At 34.0% G+C, this 19,686-nt stretch overlaps 1 protein-coding gene across 5 annotated transcripts; it reads right to left on the bottom strand.

The window, feature by feature from the left end:
* Nucleotides 1-524: 524 nt before the first annotated feature.
* LOC130818900 (uncharacterized) lies at nucleotides 525-18,529 on the bottom strand. 5 transcript variants are annotated; one of them, XM_057685156.1, is made up of 16 exons: nucleotides 17,345-18,528; nucleotides 17,043-17,252; nucleotides 15,113-15,174; nucleotides 13,907-14,384; nucleotides 13,087-13,287; nucleotides 11,380-12,583; nucleotides 9,971-10,137; nucleotides 8,408-8,624; nucleotides 8,116-8,316; nucleotides 6,970-7,086; nucleotides 6,521-6,763; nucleotides 4,175-4,355; nucleotides 2,893-3,089; nucleotides 2,655-2,806; nucleotides 1,866-2,136; nucleotides 525-1,015 (listed from the first exon to the last, which is right to left on the bottom strand). In XM_057685156.1, the coding sequence occupies exons 1-16, from the start codon at nucleotides 18,136-18,138 to the stop codon at nucleotides 746-748; spliced, it is 4,965 nt and encodes a 1,654-aa protein (XP_057541139.1). In that variant the 5' UTR covers nucleotides 18,139-18,528; the 3' UTR covers nucleotides 525-745. The 5 variants fall into 5 exon arrangements, with proteins under 5 accessions (XP_057541139.1, XP_057541141.1, XP_057541140.1 ...); XM_057685158.1 differs by having other exon boundaries at nucleotides 18,069-18,527; XM_057685157.1 differs by having other exon boundaries at nucleotides 17,043-17,235; nucleotides 18,069-18,527.
* Between the last annotated feature and the right edge of the window lie 1,157 nt (nucleotides 18,530-19,686).

Below are 19,686 nucleotides of genomic sequence, written 5' to 3'. Positions count from 1 at the left end.
AAGATTAAGAAAAGGAGAAAGACGAACCAATTCAAGAGGTGAGAAAAGACTTGGAACAAATCCACTACAAAATACTCTTAAACTTACCCCATAAAAATAACCTCAAGAACCACTGATATGTGAGTAATATACCATGTTCCAATTATTTGATTTTGATCAAATATCTTTTAAATTAACAACAATTCACTGCATAATTTAACTTGAATAGATTAATTAAATTGTATAGGGTGGTAATATTTGTTAGCAATTTTAGGGTGGTAATAAGTAAATGGTTGAGTGGTCAAACCTTATTACTAGTGTTTGGTATATTAACTGATTGAAACAACTTATTAAACATCATTTTCAAAATTAACTGACCAAATCAGCTCATAAAAACAACTGATTGACATCAACTATCAGCTAATTGTGACACATCCCTATAATCACTATAAAAAAGCCTGCTGCAGCTATCCATATATATATATATATATATATATATATATATACTTGGTATATCCCTAACAGCCTAATAAACAATGAATTAATCTTACTCCTGAAATTCTAATAACTGCAGAATGAAAAAGAGTACTATCACTATGTGCACCAATTTAAAAAAAAATTTCTTTCACCAGTTCATTGCAATTTGCAATCAGGCCCAAGTACCCTAAAAAACAAGGGCACTCCCAGATTTTTGGAACTAACACATCTAACACAAACACTGATCAAGACAGAGACAAACATGAAATGAAAGAAAGGGAAGCAACAATCACAAGGTAGATTGGCCAAGCCTTCTCTCGGCAGCTATGGCAGCAGCCACAGATGGCGGTAAATGCGCTAAACTCCCGCTTTGTTCATCATTACTGTCTGCTGTTGTTGCTGCTGTTTCTGTTGCGGGAGGTGATACTGCAAACAGGGACTCGATGTCTTTCAAGGTCAAAATTGGCAGATCTTGGTTTTTCTTATTTCCGCTAATAATAGAACTGGCGTTTCTGCTCTTGTTCAATCTGTAAATGCTTTCTTCAACGGTATCCTTAACCTGCAACAGAAAAAGGTTTACAGAATTAGATACAAAACTAATTAAAAAGGGGAAAATTGTCAAAAATAATCAAATATTTCACTCATTCCCTATGAATAATCTCACCTATTGATTATTTTCTACCCATCTTTAATACTCGATTTATCTATATTTGCTCCCATCATACTTAGTGTGGGAGGGGAGGGGTGGAGAAATTTATCTATATTAATAACCATTATTAAATAACTTGTCGTATTCTCAGGGAAAAATTTTTGATGCCCTAATTTTTTTTTACATTATTTTGGAATTTAAAAGCCAAAAAATAACTAAAATAAAAGTAAAATGATTTTTCAGGCTTTTTTAACACCTTGCACATGCTCAAACCAACTTTGCATATTAAATATTAAAAATCACTGAATAAACCCAATTGTAGAAAATTATTCGCACACGCAAATTACTTTTTTTATCTCTTTGAATTAGCTACGGCCCAAAAATTGAACAATTTACAAGTCTTCTACCATACTGGTTCTTAATACTGTTAGTATTACTTTACGAGAAATTTTGTCACTTTGAGGTTAAGTTGAAGTTTTCACCATTAGGCAATTTTCAGAAAGGGGGATAACACCTATGTTTACTTAGCCATAGTTTCTTTATAATAATGATTGTAGCTTTAGTTCACAGGAAAAATGAAGTCTATAGATCAAAAAGCTTTTACACATTTAGCGAGTGAATCAATAAAGAAATATCCAATTCTTCATTTTTACCCTGGAAGAACAAGATGAACAGGGGACACACGGATGGGGAGGCATATGATTCAGTAAACTATCATCATCAAATACAATCAAAATTATTTCAAGTAAACACTGCGTACCAGGAACCGATGAACACAAGTTTTACTGGTCTGCCCAACGCGGTGAACTCTACTGATTGCTTGTGCTTCAACAGCTGGATTGAGGAGGGGCTCAACAAGAATGACATGTTGAGCTTCCAGGAGGTTAAGGCCATTTGCTCCATGCTGAACTAAGAGTAGCAGCACTTGGATAAACTTTGTCTCTGGCTTGTGTTGATCATTCATCTTGCCACTACCCTTTTCCACCATTTTCTGTCCTTTAAAAGCGCTCAACACAGTTTGTGATCTTTTCCTGTGATTATAAATCATCAATAAACATCACAGCATAATGCAAATTTGTAATGGTTTCTAAAAATTGAACATAAATTTCTCCTATTGTGAAGATCTAAAAAATCTCATTTTGAGCCGTTTCGACGGATATGTCATGCTTTTGTCCGATATTTGGCGATATGATAACCGCGTCAATGTTCCAATACGGCATTTTTGCACTATGCATCACAGACAGCACATCAGGAAAATTTGTTGGATATATGGGGTCTGTTATCAAATAAATTTCACTTCACAACATACACAGCAAACCAATTTAGGTCTAATAAGTTCTACTGGTCAAGAACAGATTCAGTTGGAGGATAATATATTCAGTTTATTGATTCAGATCGATGAAATGCAGGAAAAGAGAAAGCGTCCATAGGGCTTGGAGGTCTTATATGAACTCTATTACAAGACCTTTAAGTTGGATTCAGTAATAAAGAACCAATTTTTTTGTAACAACCTGTTATAATTTAGCAAACAATCTGGAAATCTTGTTACCTTCCCCCTTTCATACGAACAAAGCTAATCTCATTAGCAGAAAAAGCATGCTCCAAAACATCAAGGACATCATTCCAGCTGGAAAAAACAAGTATCTTAGCCTTTGGATCGCATGACTTTATCCATAGGATTCTCCTTGTTATTGCTTCAATCTTCAAAAAGACAAATTAACATGAGCCTTACAGTACTGACAACCTGAGGACGAACTTCACAGCACTTAGGTAAGAAAAACAAGTACCTTTGTGCCATATGATCCCTGGACAGATACAGAAGCCTCGGAATTTTCATTCTTCTCGACTAAGGATTTATTCCGCGCATCATCAGCAAAAGCAATGCTCTCAAATTCAGAATGTTGCCGACAAGTAGGACAAATCACCCACTTGTCTTGAACCTTGCTATTAGGAATTGCATTGCGCTCAGTTATTGCAAACAAACCTGAATAATATTACCATATAACCAGTATGCACAAGTTCAAGGACTGGAGGCAACATTAGAGTATAAATGTTAAAATTTCATAGATGTTTTTAGAAACTATGGGGGTGTTTGAGCTTTTTAGGTTTAAGTAAGGAATTCACTTAACTCATTCCATTGAGTTAACCCAATCCCTTTCATACGGGTAATGGATACCTCTAAATTGTTACCACTCATTTCTCACTATACACCAATTCTCTTTTTTTGGTTCTCTCTCTTTCTTCTCATTCCCTTACATCTCTTTATACCAAACAATGATTAATTATACACTTAACATTACCCTTACTTTGCTTTATGCATTCCTCTTCCCTTAAATTTCCGCTTGTCATACCTAACAACCCCTACATGTGAAGACAAACAAATTAAGGTTGAAAGGACACAGCTTCAGACATGCAATGCAATAATGATTTGATATCCAATATTATTAGGAAAAAAGGCAAAGAACTTTCAGAGGAGAAGCCAAACGCATAAATGCTAAGACAGTATCACAGTGCTCATGAGTCATGACCATCAAGGTATCTTTAACACTTTCACAAGGTTGACAACAATCCGTCCTACAAGTTTGCACCATCCCCCTTTTTCTCATCATCAACAATACCCTGGTAGGTCCAATCACAGCCAGCAAACCTGACTTTGCTCCCCACTAGGAAAGCAGAGTTATAGGCTTTTGGCATTCTTAGTTGATTTTTTGGGTATATAGCCCCCAGCCCCAAAATAAATTTTAAAAAAAATTCAGTCTTTCATTCTCAAGTGTCCTTATTGTTGGGTTTACGGCTTTGGCATTGTGGAGTCTCCTTGACCAATCAGCCTTTTTCTAAATATTCTACATAACCTTCATCTCATACCTTCTCAATCTTGCTTGCAACAACAAAAAGAAGAAAAAAGGGGAGAGAATAGGTTATAGAGTATAAATCCTTTGTACTAAGAGAGCTTAAAAAACTACTTTCAATTAATCAACACAATCTTAAAACAGACTTTAAATTGCCTGAATGTTGGTTTCTCGCAAGTCACAATATGTGTATTCAAAATATTTGGATAGAGAAACTTACATTTGCAGCATGTTATATGTCCACATGGAAACACCATTTTTTGATTTTGAAGTGTCTCTTGACATATAGGACACGTTTCTTCAGCCAATCTGATATTAATATCATTCTTCGAAGGGGGGGAATCTAGTGAAGCAGCTACGGCGTTGTCTGTTTCTGATTTCTGTTTAGAATTTACTAATCCCTGAAAGTAGAAAGCTAAATCATTAGAAGGGACTATAAATAAAATACATTGTAGGCTAAAGGCTACAAGGTGGCCCAAGCTACGTCAGCTATGAGCCACCTTGAAAAAAATGAATAAAAAGGCCACACAAATCCCCAACTTTACAAATAGACAAGTAAACTTTTACGGCTCCATTTGGTTGTTGATATTAAATGGTGGTAATGAAAATGATTTGTAATGTAAATTTTCATGAAAAGTACCATGAAATTCCCATGGTGATGAAACTTTGAATATAAAGATGTTAAAATTCACTAATTACCATTATCACCTAATACTACCTGTCTAAATGGTAATGCATTAGAATCAATTTTGTGAAGAAAACGAGATGGTTGAAGTAGAACAAGTATGACATTTTCCTAACAAAAAAATTACACAAAATTCCCATTATGACCGTTAAGGTAAAACACATTACAGAACCTAATTATATCAGACACATAGGTCACTGTTGCAGGAGGATGCACTTCACATGGTCAAGAATTGTGATCTTAATACAGACTTAATAAATACCTACTGGCCATTCCTATTAAGTTAAAGATTAGGTGTTAAACTTCTATCAAGTATCAATCTCCAATGACATCCCTAAAACCTGCATGCTATAAGAACTATCATCAAAATTTACATCACTGCTGCTCAACATTTTAGTCATTGTTGTCAATTGTGAACATTTCAGATATCATCTAAACATGCAATATTGAAGTTATTTTCCTCAACATTTTCCTTCCGAACTAACAGTGTTCATACGAGTATGGGTTATGCAGCATTTCTCCATCCCGTTGGCACATCAATGACCCATTTAACCTAAACCAATGGGAATATAACCGGGTTCATAAAATCAGTATTATATGCTCTCCTTAGGAATCAGGCCACCCAATAGTCATCCCTAGTTTAGTGTTGTACCGTTGCAGTAAGTTACTGCAACGGTACAAAACTAACTTGGGATGACTATTATGGGTGATACATAACCCAATTTTTGCTGAGAATAAAGACCAGCTTTAATTTCCTCCAGCTGCACTCGGATTCTCATAAGAGGTTTGACTCCTAAGAAAATATAGTTTTTTCTAATGTAATATTATCTTTGTGAAAAGCAGTTAATTAAGAAATAAGTCAACTTAAGTTCCAATAAGTTGAAATAAATAAAAACTTAAGCGAATCAAACACTTTTGTCGGCCACCATCATGTATGAACTTATTAGGACTCAATTTTATTTATCAAAAATTAGAAATATATGTGAAAATATAATGGGTGTGGCTCTCCTACTATTCAAAGAAAGATTCAGGAAGGATTATTGATTTTAGCAAAATATGACTCCAACCCAAGCTCCAACTTTAATCCTCCTATTCAAAAAAAACTCCAATCGATTTGAATATTAATCTTGAATAGAATTTGACTAGGTCGGATTATGAATTTACATCCTAAAAATCACCTACACATGTGCAGTATTGTTGCTCAAACTAGCTATGGAAAATTGTTGACCGTCACTATATAATTTGTGCCCTAACACATAGTCAAACTTATGGATAGAGGTTTCCATTTTGGTGTTCGGGAGTGTTCCGCGTATAATATCTCCGGCCAAATTAATTTCGGTTCTTGGGGCATGTAAATATCTTAACAATTTGATTCGATTTTCATATACGGGTAATTTTGGGAAAGATCGGGTCACACTCGACTTCGATTAATCGGGTCAATTTTGACACTTAATGAACCGGACAAGAAACTAATAAATAGACATATTGAATAAATATCAGCCTATCTTGATCTTAAACTGCAGCATGTATTAACTATTAACGTGACTGAACATTTAAAGCCAGTCACTTGGCCAATTCAAGCAAATTTTATATAGTCATAACTCATTAATCCACAGGAAGACTCACCTACAATCCTGAGAGGATAGACTAAGACAAGTCAAATGAGAAAGAGACATGCCCTCCAATGTTTAACTTGTTAATTTTAGTTGTAATAAGAAAAACCTAAGAATAATTCACATTCGGCCTAGCATTGACTGCTAAAAACAAATACTATCAACCACACCATAATCGTCATCCATGCACATCAAAAGATTGAGCAATCAATTGTAGGCACAACTATATAAAACCAAAAAATCACATGAATCAAAATTAAACAACTACCTTCAAATACCGAAGTTTTCCCCTTATTCGTGATAATGCTGCCAAAGACACAAATTTCTCGCTAGAATTTTCCACACTAGCAACGTCCAGTTCTTCTAGGCTCAGGGCATCTATAGAATTATCTTCATTATTATCTTTTAAGCGTAATCTTGAAGTTGCCATCTTAATTTCATCATATGCACGAAGAACCTGAGCTTGAGCAGTAGCTAGTGATCTAGCATGAGAATATTCCTTCCTCATATTCTGTATTGAAGACGGTAAAATTTCAACAAGTCCAATCAATTAACCAACTGTAGATTGTGAAACTAATACAACTGAAAATGGTGAGATAAAAAAAATAAAGAATTTTGGATAAAACATCACTAAAAAGATAAGCAACACTACAGAAAAATACACCGAGTAAAGAAGCACAGCAGCAAGTTAACTGCAATGATATTTCCAGCACATACCTCAAGAAGGACCAGGTGTCTGCTGGCCTCTGATATACCTTCTCTACCTAAATATGCCTTAAAATAGTTCTTTATTGCACCTAGGATTATTTCCAGCTCAGATGGAAATCTTGAATCCTACAGAACATGATATCAAGAGCTAAACGCATGAACAAGATACTAGTAAAGTAAAATCAAACCTAACAAATTCAAATCCATCCATTGCATTGATGTAATTTGTCCTAAACCTTCAGGAAACATGCAACAAATCAGCAAAGCTCCCTCTTCGGCACAAATACAGATGAGAAGAGGAGTGAATAAAATAAAAAACCTAACCTAATATAGCTAAGTTATATAACCATTAAACCATTGGGCATATGGTAACTAGAATTTGACCATGTACAATGCATTAAATGCTGGGAAACAATGAAATAAATAAAAGATGGAACAAAGTGTACTTTGATTACCTAAGTTGAGGCTTATAATTAAGTAAAATAAGAGTGAAGATTAAAAAACTTTGGTTGAAAGGGAGAAAGTATTATATCCTTCAGATTGAAAATAAATATGCAGGGGTGGATAATTTTTCATCACACAGTTCTTATTAGGCCTAAATCTTGTGCTGCGCAATACCCTCTGCTCTTAACGGTTAATGTTTTAGCTTTTCACAAGAAATAAAGGATTGTATTTTAGCTAAGTGTCTTTCTTCAATTAACGTGAATCCCAATCAAATATAATTAACTTCTCCAACCTCTAAACTTGTTTGTCATTTTGAAGGGAGGTTGAATTATAAATAATATCATGTAGGACTTTTAAGAAGAAAAGGTGCCAAAGGTACTCGTTGCAATTTAAAGACTCTGAATTATAAAAATATGCAACTGAAAATGTTATAAATTCTTTATATAATGAGGTATACTTTTTCATCAATATTTTATTTTGTTCAAAAGATATTAGTTGTGTTACCAAATATATGGTTGATTGGAGTCTAGACATGGTCTATCAATCATTTGTATTTATTATATACTAGAATAATAAAGCACAATTACAAAGTGGAGGCGCCATATGGCAAGGAGCAAGGTTTAATGAAGGCAATGTTTTTTATGTAATAGGTTAAACAACTAGAGGGGCTGAAATCAGTTCACAGGCAACACAGAGCAATGAGCAACTCACCATCAACATATTCCCTGCGTTCCTTTTGCTTCTGCCAAAAATATTCACACTTGACGATGCCTCATTTTTTGACTTTTGCGCCAAATTTGAATAAAATTGATTCCTCTCCAATCTTTTCTTCTGTAGATCTACTGCCTCCTCAGCAGATGAGATAATTACGCCATTATTCCCTCTTTTAAGAAAGAGCCTAGCCTCATAAGCCTAAAACAAGGAAGATAATAACTTACATACATGCCACAAGCAGTGATCTTTCTCTGACACATGAACGAAGAAAAATACCTGGTGACGTTACCTGGAATAATTCGTCCATTTCACAATGGACACACAAATGGCCATCCACATTAAAATAGCAATTGGGGCAGTACCGTACACGTTCTACATCTGCATCTCTTGGTTTTTCCATTGTTTGATCGATCTCTAACAGTTGATCTAACAACCTTTTTCGAGAAGCTTCCAGTGTGTCCAAGCCTCTTTGAATAGTATATTGAAGTGCCTTTATACTCCGAAAACTGAAAGGAGATTAACACAAAAAGTAGTTAAAATAAATTATTAAAACCAAAACCTTTATACTCCACAATCCAAGCATCAGCTTCATCTCAAATGCCAAAAATAGTCAGCTACCACTAGAAAGAAATAACGTATTAAAAACAAAACCCTATGACAAAGTACAAACATAACACTCTGAGTAATCTACTTCCTACTCCCAATAAAAACTTCCCATATTCCAAACTAAAGTTCCAAGTTATCTTCTAATTTCCTTTTCATGTAAACTACTCTTTTTCCTTCTCAATCATGTCAACGGTCAACCCTATACATGCTATACATATTCTTCATCAATATTTCTGAATCTCCATATAGAATGTCATTCTCTAAATATATTCAGGTGAAGGGGTATTTTGAAATAAAAGTACTTCTGGATACAAACATTAATCCCTTGAAAACTCACAGAACTGAAAGACATCTACGCACAGCTTTAACTCATAAAAACATATCAACAACATATCCCTGTTTCATATGTGATAGTTACATATATGATTTTAGGACACCTTGAGTAACATTCCTAAAATATTACTCCCTCGTATTCACCCTAAGTGTCTCATTTCCTTATTTGGTCAAATCACCCTAAATGTTTCATTTCTATTTTGGGCATATTGACTTTACCAATTTACCCTGACTAAACTTAACTTTTTCACACCTTTACACCTACTAACCCCACTTTATCCTTATTTAAATTTAAAAACACTATATTTTTTAATTTCACATGTGTTCCCATTTAACGACCTAAAAATGGTGAAAATTCAAATGAGGCACATTGGGTGAATAGGAGGGAGTAATAATTTAGGTTATAGACTATATACTGAAAATAAAGTGAATGGTGAAGATTGCACGGGAACAATCCAACTTTCAGAAGGGGTTTGTTTAAAAATTGTGCCATGCATATTAACAAAAATCTAAGATAATCTTACTATTTTTTCATCCATCAAGAGAGAGTGCTTGTTAGTCATAACTTAATGAGTTTTGGTCATGTCTCGTAAATAAAATGGTAGTTTATCGTCCATCATACTGGTATGTTATTATCATAGCCTAGCTTAAGACAATTTGAACCATGTAATAGTATGACAGGTTAATTTTGTAAAACCAAGATCATCTCAAGATGATGTCAGTTGACCTGCTGGCTGTTGGCAACTCCACTTATAGTGCAGAACAAAATCAAATTTCAGAAATTTTCAAATCTTAGTATAAATTATATCTCAAAAAACTATCATTAACAAAAAGTAATAATGTAACAGCACCCAAGATTCTACTCAAAAACAACTAGAATTTTGAAAAAAAAAGCTTAGAATTTATAACCAACCGGGAGGAAGTTCTTGATGATTTGCTAGCATTCTGGCTGGCTAAAACAGCATTTTCAATTTTTTGTGACAATTCATTAGCTGCTTCTTCGTTTTGCTCAATTTGCTCAAGAGCTCCAAGCCACCAGACACTGGTCTTGTTCTCTTTGTCATTTGAAGCATCACAAACCTTCAGAAAAATAATATAATACAGGCGATTAAGTACCAAGAAAACTATAGGGAAAGATTCACCCACAAAGTATGTAACCAAAGAAAATAAAGAAAATATCCAAGAGTGTAGTGGACAGTGGATAAACGACATAGACTTTAAAAGCTGGACCAGCTTGGTACCATGAAGCTGAAAACCCTTCCAAATAAGAAAGTGATCTGTCTGTGAAACAGCTGCTGGGCCACATGCTTTGTCTGATACATGAAGAACTGCTAATTGAAAGTATGTACAACATTCGTAAATCGTGAAAGATAGTCAATAACAAAGATCATGCTTTATTCACCTTTATCTAACACTAACTTACTACTAAAGAAATGAATTACATTAATCATGTACATATATTCTCCTCCTCTGATAATTCTTATCTATTGTCATATGCTACTATAAATCTCCAATCTTCATGTCATAATTCAATCCTATTATCCACGTAGGCCTACCTCTTTCTAAGTTCATTCAAGTTTCAACCTTCCACTTTCCAAGTGATGCATTTTCCTATTTTCTTGTACATGACTAAAAAATGTAAACGATTGTCTCACATTTTATATCCAAATATGCAACTCCAAACCCTTATATCTTGATCTCAAATTCTATCATTACGGTAAGTCCACTCATCCAACTTAACATGTGCATTTCAGTTACCCCCATATTCCTATATTAATCTCTTTATGTAGTACGACATTATGACCCATGTAGAAGTGTTGGTTACAGTGCTGTAGAATTTTATCTTTAACCTTAGCAAATAGCAACATACCTCGATAACATAGCATTCTTGTTCACAACTTTCCTTTTGAGTCACCTTACACTTAATCATATGCTTTACATCTTGATCAAAATCTTTGTTCACGGAAAACTGGGCAATGTACTTAAAACACTCACATGGAAGGAATTTTTACCAGAAATAGATAGTAGAGGAAAATAGGAAGTACATCCCTTAAACATGTTCCCATATTAACTACATTAGAACATTTGTAACAATGTACAACTATTTGTCTATTTTAGAACGTCGTTTGATGACATAAAACTATTTAGAAAGTCAAATAGAATAATAATCTTCCTTGCTTACAACTGAGGGATACCAACCGCATCTTACCATTGAAGACTTGAAGATTCATAATATACAGTGACAACAGGTACACATTAACAAAATAATCAAAATAAAAAATTTGGAAGAATTGCCCAAAAAAAAGTGAAAAGAAGCTACACCTGCATATATGACTTCTGGAAATCCTGTTGAGCTTGTGACAACTTTGTGTAGAATCCAGATAAGTATTTTTGTTTTATACCTTTGCATATATTGCTCAAGCTTTCAACACTAGAGACATGCAGTGCATGGGGCTCTGAATTATTAACATCTTCTGAGCCGTTTGTTGAAGAAATGCAGTTCAGTCTAGAAAGATTGTCAGTACTCCCAGCCCTTTCTAAGCTTTCCTCCCCATTAGAATTCTGTTTGTTTACACGATCAAGACAAGAAGTGATACTACTGTTTTGTGAAGGCTTCTTTTCAGGGATTCTGTTTGGAGCTGATTTGAGAACCTCAGCTAGATTATGATGTATGTGAAGACTTAGCAAAGGGTCCAGGCGGAAATCTTCAGAATGTTCTTCAGATAAAGCTAATGCTTCTTTGTATAACGTTATAGCATTAAATAATTCGCCTCGGATAATCTCTATACCTGCAAGCCCATTTAATGAAGAAACTACTTTCCTCAATGCTTCCTCCCCCTCTATCTTAGTTTTACTTATAAGAACAGATAATATTTCATCCATAGTCATGGGAGAACTTTGGAGCGAACGCAGTCCAGATCCTCCAACTTGCGGGTGGCAGCAGGCTTGACGCAGCTTCAAAAGTGAATTTAGCAGCTTTTCAGCCTCCAAATGCGTAATAGAAGGATCTGAAACAGATAATAGGGCGTCTGAGCACTCCCTTTTCTGAATCTCACTTTTGAACCTTTCAAGAACTTCGCGAGCAAAATGAACACATGTTTCATGTTGCCTCTGGTAGAAGTGATCTTCAACTGCGGAGAAAGAAAGCCAGGAAATGTGTTCTTCCTGTGGAGGAAGCTCTAGCTCATCAGCAACATGTGACTTTGAAGAACGCCACATCAGTTGTCTGAATAATTGGTGAGTGAATCCCATAGCTGCTACATCCTTGCGCTCATAAGGTTCTCGTATAACTTCAGCCCACCACCTAGGAACATCAAATGGACTAGCTTTAAGGAATCTAAGAAGACCATATAAATCATCCAGTTTTCTTTGAATAGGAGTTCCTGTAATACACCAACGATGTCTTGCATGCAGACGCAGTGCCATCTCTGCTGCAGCAGCAACATTATTCTCCGCCATTTGAGCTTCATCTAAGCAAAGCCTCCACCAGAACACCTTCGTGAGAAGAGTTGGAACCACAGGATACCTAGAACATATACACTGTAGAAATCAATAGCTAATAGCTTGCTCAGAATTTCAAGAAGCAGCCGAATGTTTTTTCTCAGCTATACACCATCTAATCAATACTGATAAGTATATGCACTGCATCAGATTCTTAACCTCAACAATCAAGCAACTTAGGATTAAGGCTATGGCATTGTTGTGGTACAAGTGACGATCATTCAGCACCACTAAACCCCTACCCGGGCTTCCTCCCACCCCTTCCCCAGCCCAACCCACTGCCGAAAAAGAAAAAGTCATGTATGAAGATGCAAGCGTAATTAAATGTACAGGTCCTTTAGAAAATAATATTTGCTAGTGGTTTAGAAGAAATTATAATGACTAAAATGAAGAAATTGAAATTTTCTCAATTTTTTTTTTAACTAGGGTATAGTTTACTATCCTCTTAATATCAACATAAAAAAACTACAAGAAGAATAGTCTACTAATAATATGCAAGCAAGCAGGAAAGTGTCTAATAGAAGAAACCTTTTTCCATATCTCAATATGCGACGATCCCCTTCATGCCTCTCTGAGTCATGTGATAAGTCATCTTTCAGCACATCATAAGTTGTCAACACAATGTCAGCAGAGACTAGTTCGTTGATATCCATTGCAGGGGAATTCCATAGGGAAATTTCTCTTACACCTTCGTATATACAAGTTCTCAGAGAACCTGGATTTGTATGACTAAGAGGTGGATAAGCAATCAAGAATAAGCTAAGAACTCATGAAAGCTCAGTTAAATATAGCTTAAGCACAAATATAAAAGATAACAATGCATCAAATAGAGTCGATATGAAAATGTGTTGTGAGCATTAAAATTGAATAAAAAATGACATATTGAGTGGTCTAACCTAACCCCCGGGACGGATCCAACCGAAAGACGCTAGACAGACTAATAGAAAGAAAGTTTTTGGACAAGACAAAAAAGAAATTTGCCCTTTGATGTTTTAAATTTTCTTGCCAACTGTGAAGCAAGTATACAGACTTCAATATACTGTTAAAGAAATATATTTCTTTAGGTAAATTAAGATCCATGATAGATCAAAACATGGGTCAAATGACTAAGAGAATATCGGAGATCTTATGTTGAACAACATTATAACTAATTATTTTCCATTAACCAGTCAGTTCATCCTAATCTAGCTATTACTCTACTTTCACAGGCTTCCTCTCTCTCTTTTTCTCTGTATCCCCTCCCCCCCCCCCCTCTCACTTTTCCCATGTGATCTTACATGCCATTCATAAATGCAAATATAATAAAAAAAAAAAAAGCAAGATTATGAGAAGAGAGTTGTAGTTATACCGAAGAATTTCAGCATGCCACTGCGGCAGTATGGGTGTAGGACATACAATAAGGGTTGCTCCAGATTCAATAGGAGAGCTAGTAGCTTGCATCAACTGCAAACAAATTTGGCAGACATACTCGCCATTCTTCAGGACTATGTTAGGATCATTTTTTTTCCTTTTCTTATTCTTGTATTGACTCTTATAGGCTTCCTTAGCTCTTTGTCTGTCTTTAGAAGGCGAATAACCAACACAATCTGCATGCTGCCATGCATCACAAACATCACACTGAACCCACAATCCTTCATATTTGTAACTTTCACTCAGTGCACCACATACGCATTCAACCCGCTCTCTTTTCAGTCTCTTAAATCTAATATTCTCTGTCTCACGACCATCTATTATACTTCCAGAAGAACTGCCACATACTGAAGATGACTTCCGATGAGCTAATATACATGCGAGAAGCTCAACAGTTTTCCCCAAGCCCATCTCATCTGCAAATATTGCAGATAATACTAATCAAACCAAGCATATCACAAATGGATATTAACACTCACATGTTATATTGATAATAGCAGGTTGAAACAGGTCACAAGTTATCTAACATGAAAATGCTAGAATATTTCGTACCCTGAAATTGTTAGTAAACAATTTGCAACATATTGAGAATTCATAAACTTTCCATTATTTCATTTCCCCAATGTCATTAAGTGACCTCCACCTAAATTGAGTTTGTGAAGATTGATAAACAATATCAGTAAAATTACTGTTCATTTACAATTAAAAACCAAAAATATCCACTATCTTCTAATTTCTTAATTTCAGCAAATAAATTAACATTATAAGGTCATTGCTGACACTTTTCCATTATTATCCAATTCTTTCAAAAGAATCTAATATCTAAAATTAATCTGTAACATACTGCAAAGCTGAAACATATGAAAGGAAAGTACAAACACAACATAACAAGAGCACATCCTAACCAATTTAAGCATACATCTAGCACAATTTGTACGTGATATTTATTATAAAACTATGTGGAACAAATTATAAAATGATGTTGGATAGATATATAGAATATACAAAAAATGATTCTATTTCCACAAATTGCAAACTCTAAAATATCGCTACACATAGTCACCTATCTTTAGTTTAATAGTTCCCTAAAGGTGTATACCTATTTACAAAACATTATGTACAAAAGTTAATCAAAGACTCTTACCAGCAAGGATACCTCCAGTGACATATGAAGGGGGGATCTCTTGCCACAAGGAGATGTTCCCACTAGAAAAAGTGATATGAAAGAAGAGAAAGCATAAGAGCAAAGTTGAATCTGATGATTATTTTAAAAAAAAAAAAAAAAAAAAACTTATACAAAGAAATTCAGGAACAAAATACAGTAGCATTGAACATTGACATCGACAGTTAATAATTGCAATGTATAAGCCTACTTATCCACTATAAGCATCCTAGTAGTCAGTGAAATTCCTAGAAAATGCACATTCCACATAACTATGGATGTGTTGATATGTAGGAGAACAAGTAAGGTAGCTTATCATCATAACACTATGGAACTATAAATAATCTTGTATCAACTGTAATCAGATAGGTTGTATTTCATACGCAAACTTATGTAAAACATAGTAGAAAATGTTGCATAAACCAGAACAAACAGTGATAGAAATGAACAAAGGAAGTGTAGGATGGTGGGGTAGGGAATCAAAACATGAATTTCACATTTACGAAATAGGTTATCGATTCTTCTCTAGAAAATCTAGAGGATAAAAGAATGTATACATAAACATGTCGATATTTTACACTTACGCATATACTTTGGAGGTTACTACATGAATTTATATAGTAATTGCAATACCAAGAAAGGATGACTTCTGCAACAATGCATTACGCTTATTTTGTTTCTCTTCTTACTATTTCTCTTCCTACTTTTTCACTCTTATGCTAATTGAAGTGTTCTCTTCCTTTTACTCTCCAACATGTAATATTACATTTCTTATAAAGAGAATTATTCCAACAAATCTCCCAATCCCAACTTATGCAAAGGATCCTGAGTGACCAGACATCTTCCTACATACATCAAGCTTCCACATTGTTAGCACTTTAGTCATTATATCTGAATCATTATGATCTATATAAATTTTCTCAAAACAAAATAACTTAGAGTGTGAAAGATCTTTTATCCAGTTATATCGTACATCACATGTTTTGACTAAGAACGGAGTTTGGGATACTTGGCAAGATGAAAAGTGCTTTGATTATCACAATGTAAAGCATATTTATGTTGTTTTACACGAACTTCTTCATCTATATGAGCTATTTGCAAGCTTCGACTATAGAAATATACTCAACTGGTTGTTGATTGTGCAACACATTTGAAGTCCTTGATGTCTTCACAGAGTTTCATGCAAAAGTTGATAGAGAGATCGACATAATTTAAAATATGTGCGGTCGGATAATGGTGGTGAGTATAGAGGTTTGTTTGAAGAAAATTACCGGAAGTATGGGATAAAAATTGAGAAATTGTCCCAAAACCGCTTTAACAAAATGGTCTTGTACAAAGACTGAATCAGACTATTACTCAAAAAGTGTTCAATGTTGTCTCATGCACACCTCATAATGGCATTCCACATATGAAATGGTTATGTGATTAAAGAATTTAAGATGTACAGTCTTCGTTCACATCCCAAGAGATGAAAGATCAAAACTTAATAAGAAGACAAAAACAGTGTAATTTTCTTGTTCATCCTAAAGCTGAGTTTGGTTACAGATTATGGAACCTAATTGCAAGAACGATTATTATAAGTACAGATGTTATCTTCTCTGAGGATCAAACGTCGAAGATATACGAATACTGGGAAAATTTGCAAGATCCAATGGAGAATCATGGATAATTACAAACCCAATTCCTCCTTCATACGTAATCAATGTTTATGAGGGACAAGTAAATGAAGAAGATGAAGCTTGTACTTTTGATGATAAAAATATTCACGAGAATGAGAAACATATGACACAAGAAGAAACTGGACCACCATGGACACCAGAAATAGGAAGGTCTATAAGAGAACATAGACCTACAACATAGTTAAGAGGAGGTGAAAATGTATATAACTAAACTAACAAGTACCAAGACATACCTAAATGGATTGTAAAACATTCTTGAACAAGAGTCGAGAAAATTCATTGCAACACACAAAGGAGAATGAAAAAGAATTTGTTCCCACTCCAAGGAGAAATCCTGCAAAGCACCCTTCTCTCTTTGTACCATCCAATAAGCAGCCCGGCTTTGATATGGTCTTAGCTCAGGCACCAGGTCAGGCAACTCAACATCTAACATGGGACAATGTCTACAAATGAAATCATGATGCAAATAAGCATAAATAAAGGCAAGCACATCTATAAAGTAAAACATACAAAATGGAAAAAATCTCATACTCACTTAGAACGCTTAATGGCTTCATAGAATCTACCAACATCAAAAGTTGAACATTCCATGCCGCCACTATCCGAATCTGAACTTAAATCCACTCCCACTTTACTGAATATACCATACCGTGTCTCAGAATTCATCAACTCAGGCCTAAGCCAACCCATTACGCTCATCATACTTTTTTTCCATACTGGCCTATTGTTATCTAGAACTGATTCACAAGCATCAAATGCACCTTGAAGCATTTCCACCCTAATTCTAAGCGAAGAAACATCCTCACATAACTTGACACTGAAAACCGGCCTCAATGTCAAGAATTTCAAACTAACTAAATGAACTAAACCAGTAACACCTTCATCACTCCCATCAAACTGCCCACAAACTATCACATCACAAATTTCAATTTCATCAACTAACCTTTTATTTATAATCTCCAGATAAACATTTTTAGATGACAACACAGGCCAATGTCCCAACTTAATCCTACCCAAATGCTCATCCACATTACATAATCTAATTCTCAAGTAAAATTCATCAGTTAAATTAAACCCAAAAAACTCATGACTAAATTTTAAATTACTTATTACAATTTCAGATATATCTCTATGTTCAATCAAATTCCAACTACTTCTATCAACATCAACGAAAAAGGGAGTATCTTGAACAATATCATCATCAATTTTCGGCTTCGGCTCAACATCATTAGAAGAATTAGTTTTAGCTGTTTTTTTACCTGAAGTGATAGTGCTTCCACTTACAAATACTCCCACAGAACGTCTAGGTTTCTGTTTAATTCTGCCCATCTACAAATACTTTTATTCAATTAAAACGACCCATTAATGTAAAGATGCTAAATATTTTTTTGAATGATAGAATTCTGAAACACACATAACAAAATAAATTGAAAAATTTGTAGAAAAGGGTTGGAAAAAGAGTTAGCAGAAAAAGGGTGAATAAAATAAAAGAGTTATCGAACGATGGAGGTTTGAAGAAGAGCGAATGAGAGGTTTTGATTGTGGTAGGTTAATTTGGAGTACTCCATTAAACTGTTTGACGTTAAATCTCGAAGCAATAACCTAACTACCGTTCTCAAAGGCCTATGAGGTTCATTCATTATACTGGTTATCTCTAAAGATCGTGTTTGATTTCCATCTCAAAAGAAGAAAGTTCATGTTTCATTTGCATATCCAACAAAGAAAAATCATGTTTGATAACTCTAATCTTGACTTCTTACGCAATCTACGTGTTAAATTTTACTTTTTATGCAATTTACATGTTAAATTTAACTTTTATACAATTTAATATATTATTTTAATTATTTATATTTTAAATTTTACACATTTAAAAATTATAAAAGTTTAAAATTATGAAAGTATGTCATTAGACAATTTTCAATTGGCTGTATTTTTTGTTACATATTAGTTGCAATATATAAAATAAGCTTGAACGATAAATATTATCAATATGTGAATGTTTCATGTTCACTATTATTGTCTCATTTGATTTTTAAACATTATTCATCAATCACTCTTAATATGTGCTTTGTTCTTAATTTATATGTTGAAACATAATAATGTGAGATCTTTTTTATTTGTCTTGATGTAAATTTTACTAATATCACCTTTTTATAATTTTTACTCACGCACAATTAGAGATATTTAAAATTGAAATAGTGCATTGGAAAATATATCAAAATCAATTGAAAAAATTATAGTGGATAAGGAATACTATTTATCAAACACCCAATGTCTAATTTAGTGTGATTTTTTTTATTAACGGAGGAGTGCGAATACCCCCTATCCCATATTCGTAGAAGCCACCTATAATTTTCACATTCACTTTGTCCTAGGTATAAATTAAAACTTTTTCTCACCCACCATGACTAACAAGATATACACATATGGGTTATACTCATCTTATGTTTACTCATCCTTTGCAATATAATAAATAATCTAAAAACGTAATAAAGGAAGATGATTATTTTGAATTGCGTGAAGTTAATCATGTTTATTTCTATTTTTTTTCGTATTTAGATAAATTGGGTTGGACCTTTGAAGTTAAGCGTAGTTATATTCTATCTTATGCCCTCTCAAGAGACCAATGATTCTTTAATAATATAGGATCGCAACTATCATTAACGATTTTAATAAATGAAGTGCTAATGTATATAATTATTTTAAGTTAGATAAAACAAAAATTAAGGGATGTTTGACAATTATTTGCTTGTTGTTGGTTGGCCTAACAATTGGCAGAATTGTTTTTTAACTGTTAACATGAGAAAAAATAAGTTAAAAAGCAAAAAACTAATGAAAAGCTACATATAACAAAAAAATAAGCAAAAATAAAACAAA

Source organism: Amaranthus tricolor, chromosome 7 (assembly GCF_026212465.1).
Source record: "Amaranthus tricolor cultivar Red isolate AtriRed21 chromosome 7, ASM2621246v1, whole genome shotgun sequence".
Classification (NCBI taxonomy): domain Eukaryota; kingdom Viridiplantae; phylum Streptophyta; class Magnoliopsida; order Caryophyllales; family Amaranthaceae; genus Amaranthus; species Amaranthus tricolor.
The sequence above is the reverse complement of the archived record's forward strand: the minus strand, read 5'-3'. Positions and strand labels throughout refer to the sequence as shown.

What these genes read in the sequence shown, in the direction of transcription:
- LOC130818900 (XM_057685156.1), bottom strand. Translation starts at nt 18,138, where the DNA reads ATGGGCAGAATTAAACAGAAACCTAGACGTTCTGTGGGAGTATTTGTA. An exon ending in ACATATAACATGCTGCAAAT is followed by an intron (nt 3,090 to 4,174) that starts GTAAGTTTCTCT and finishes AATATTATTCAG; the next exon opens with GTTTGTTTGCAATAACTGAG. An exon ending in CTTGTGTTCATCGGTTCCTG is followed by an intron (nt 1,016 to 1,865) that starts GTACGCAGTGTT and finishes TTTCTGTTGCAG; the next exon opens with GTTAAGGATACCGTTGAAGA.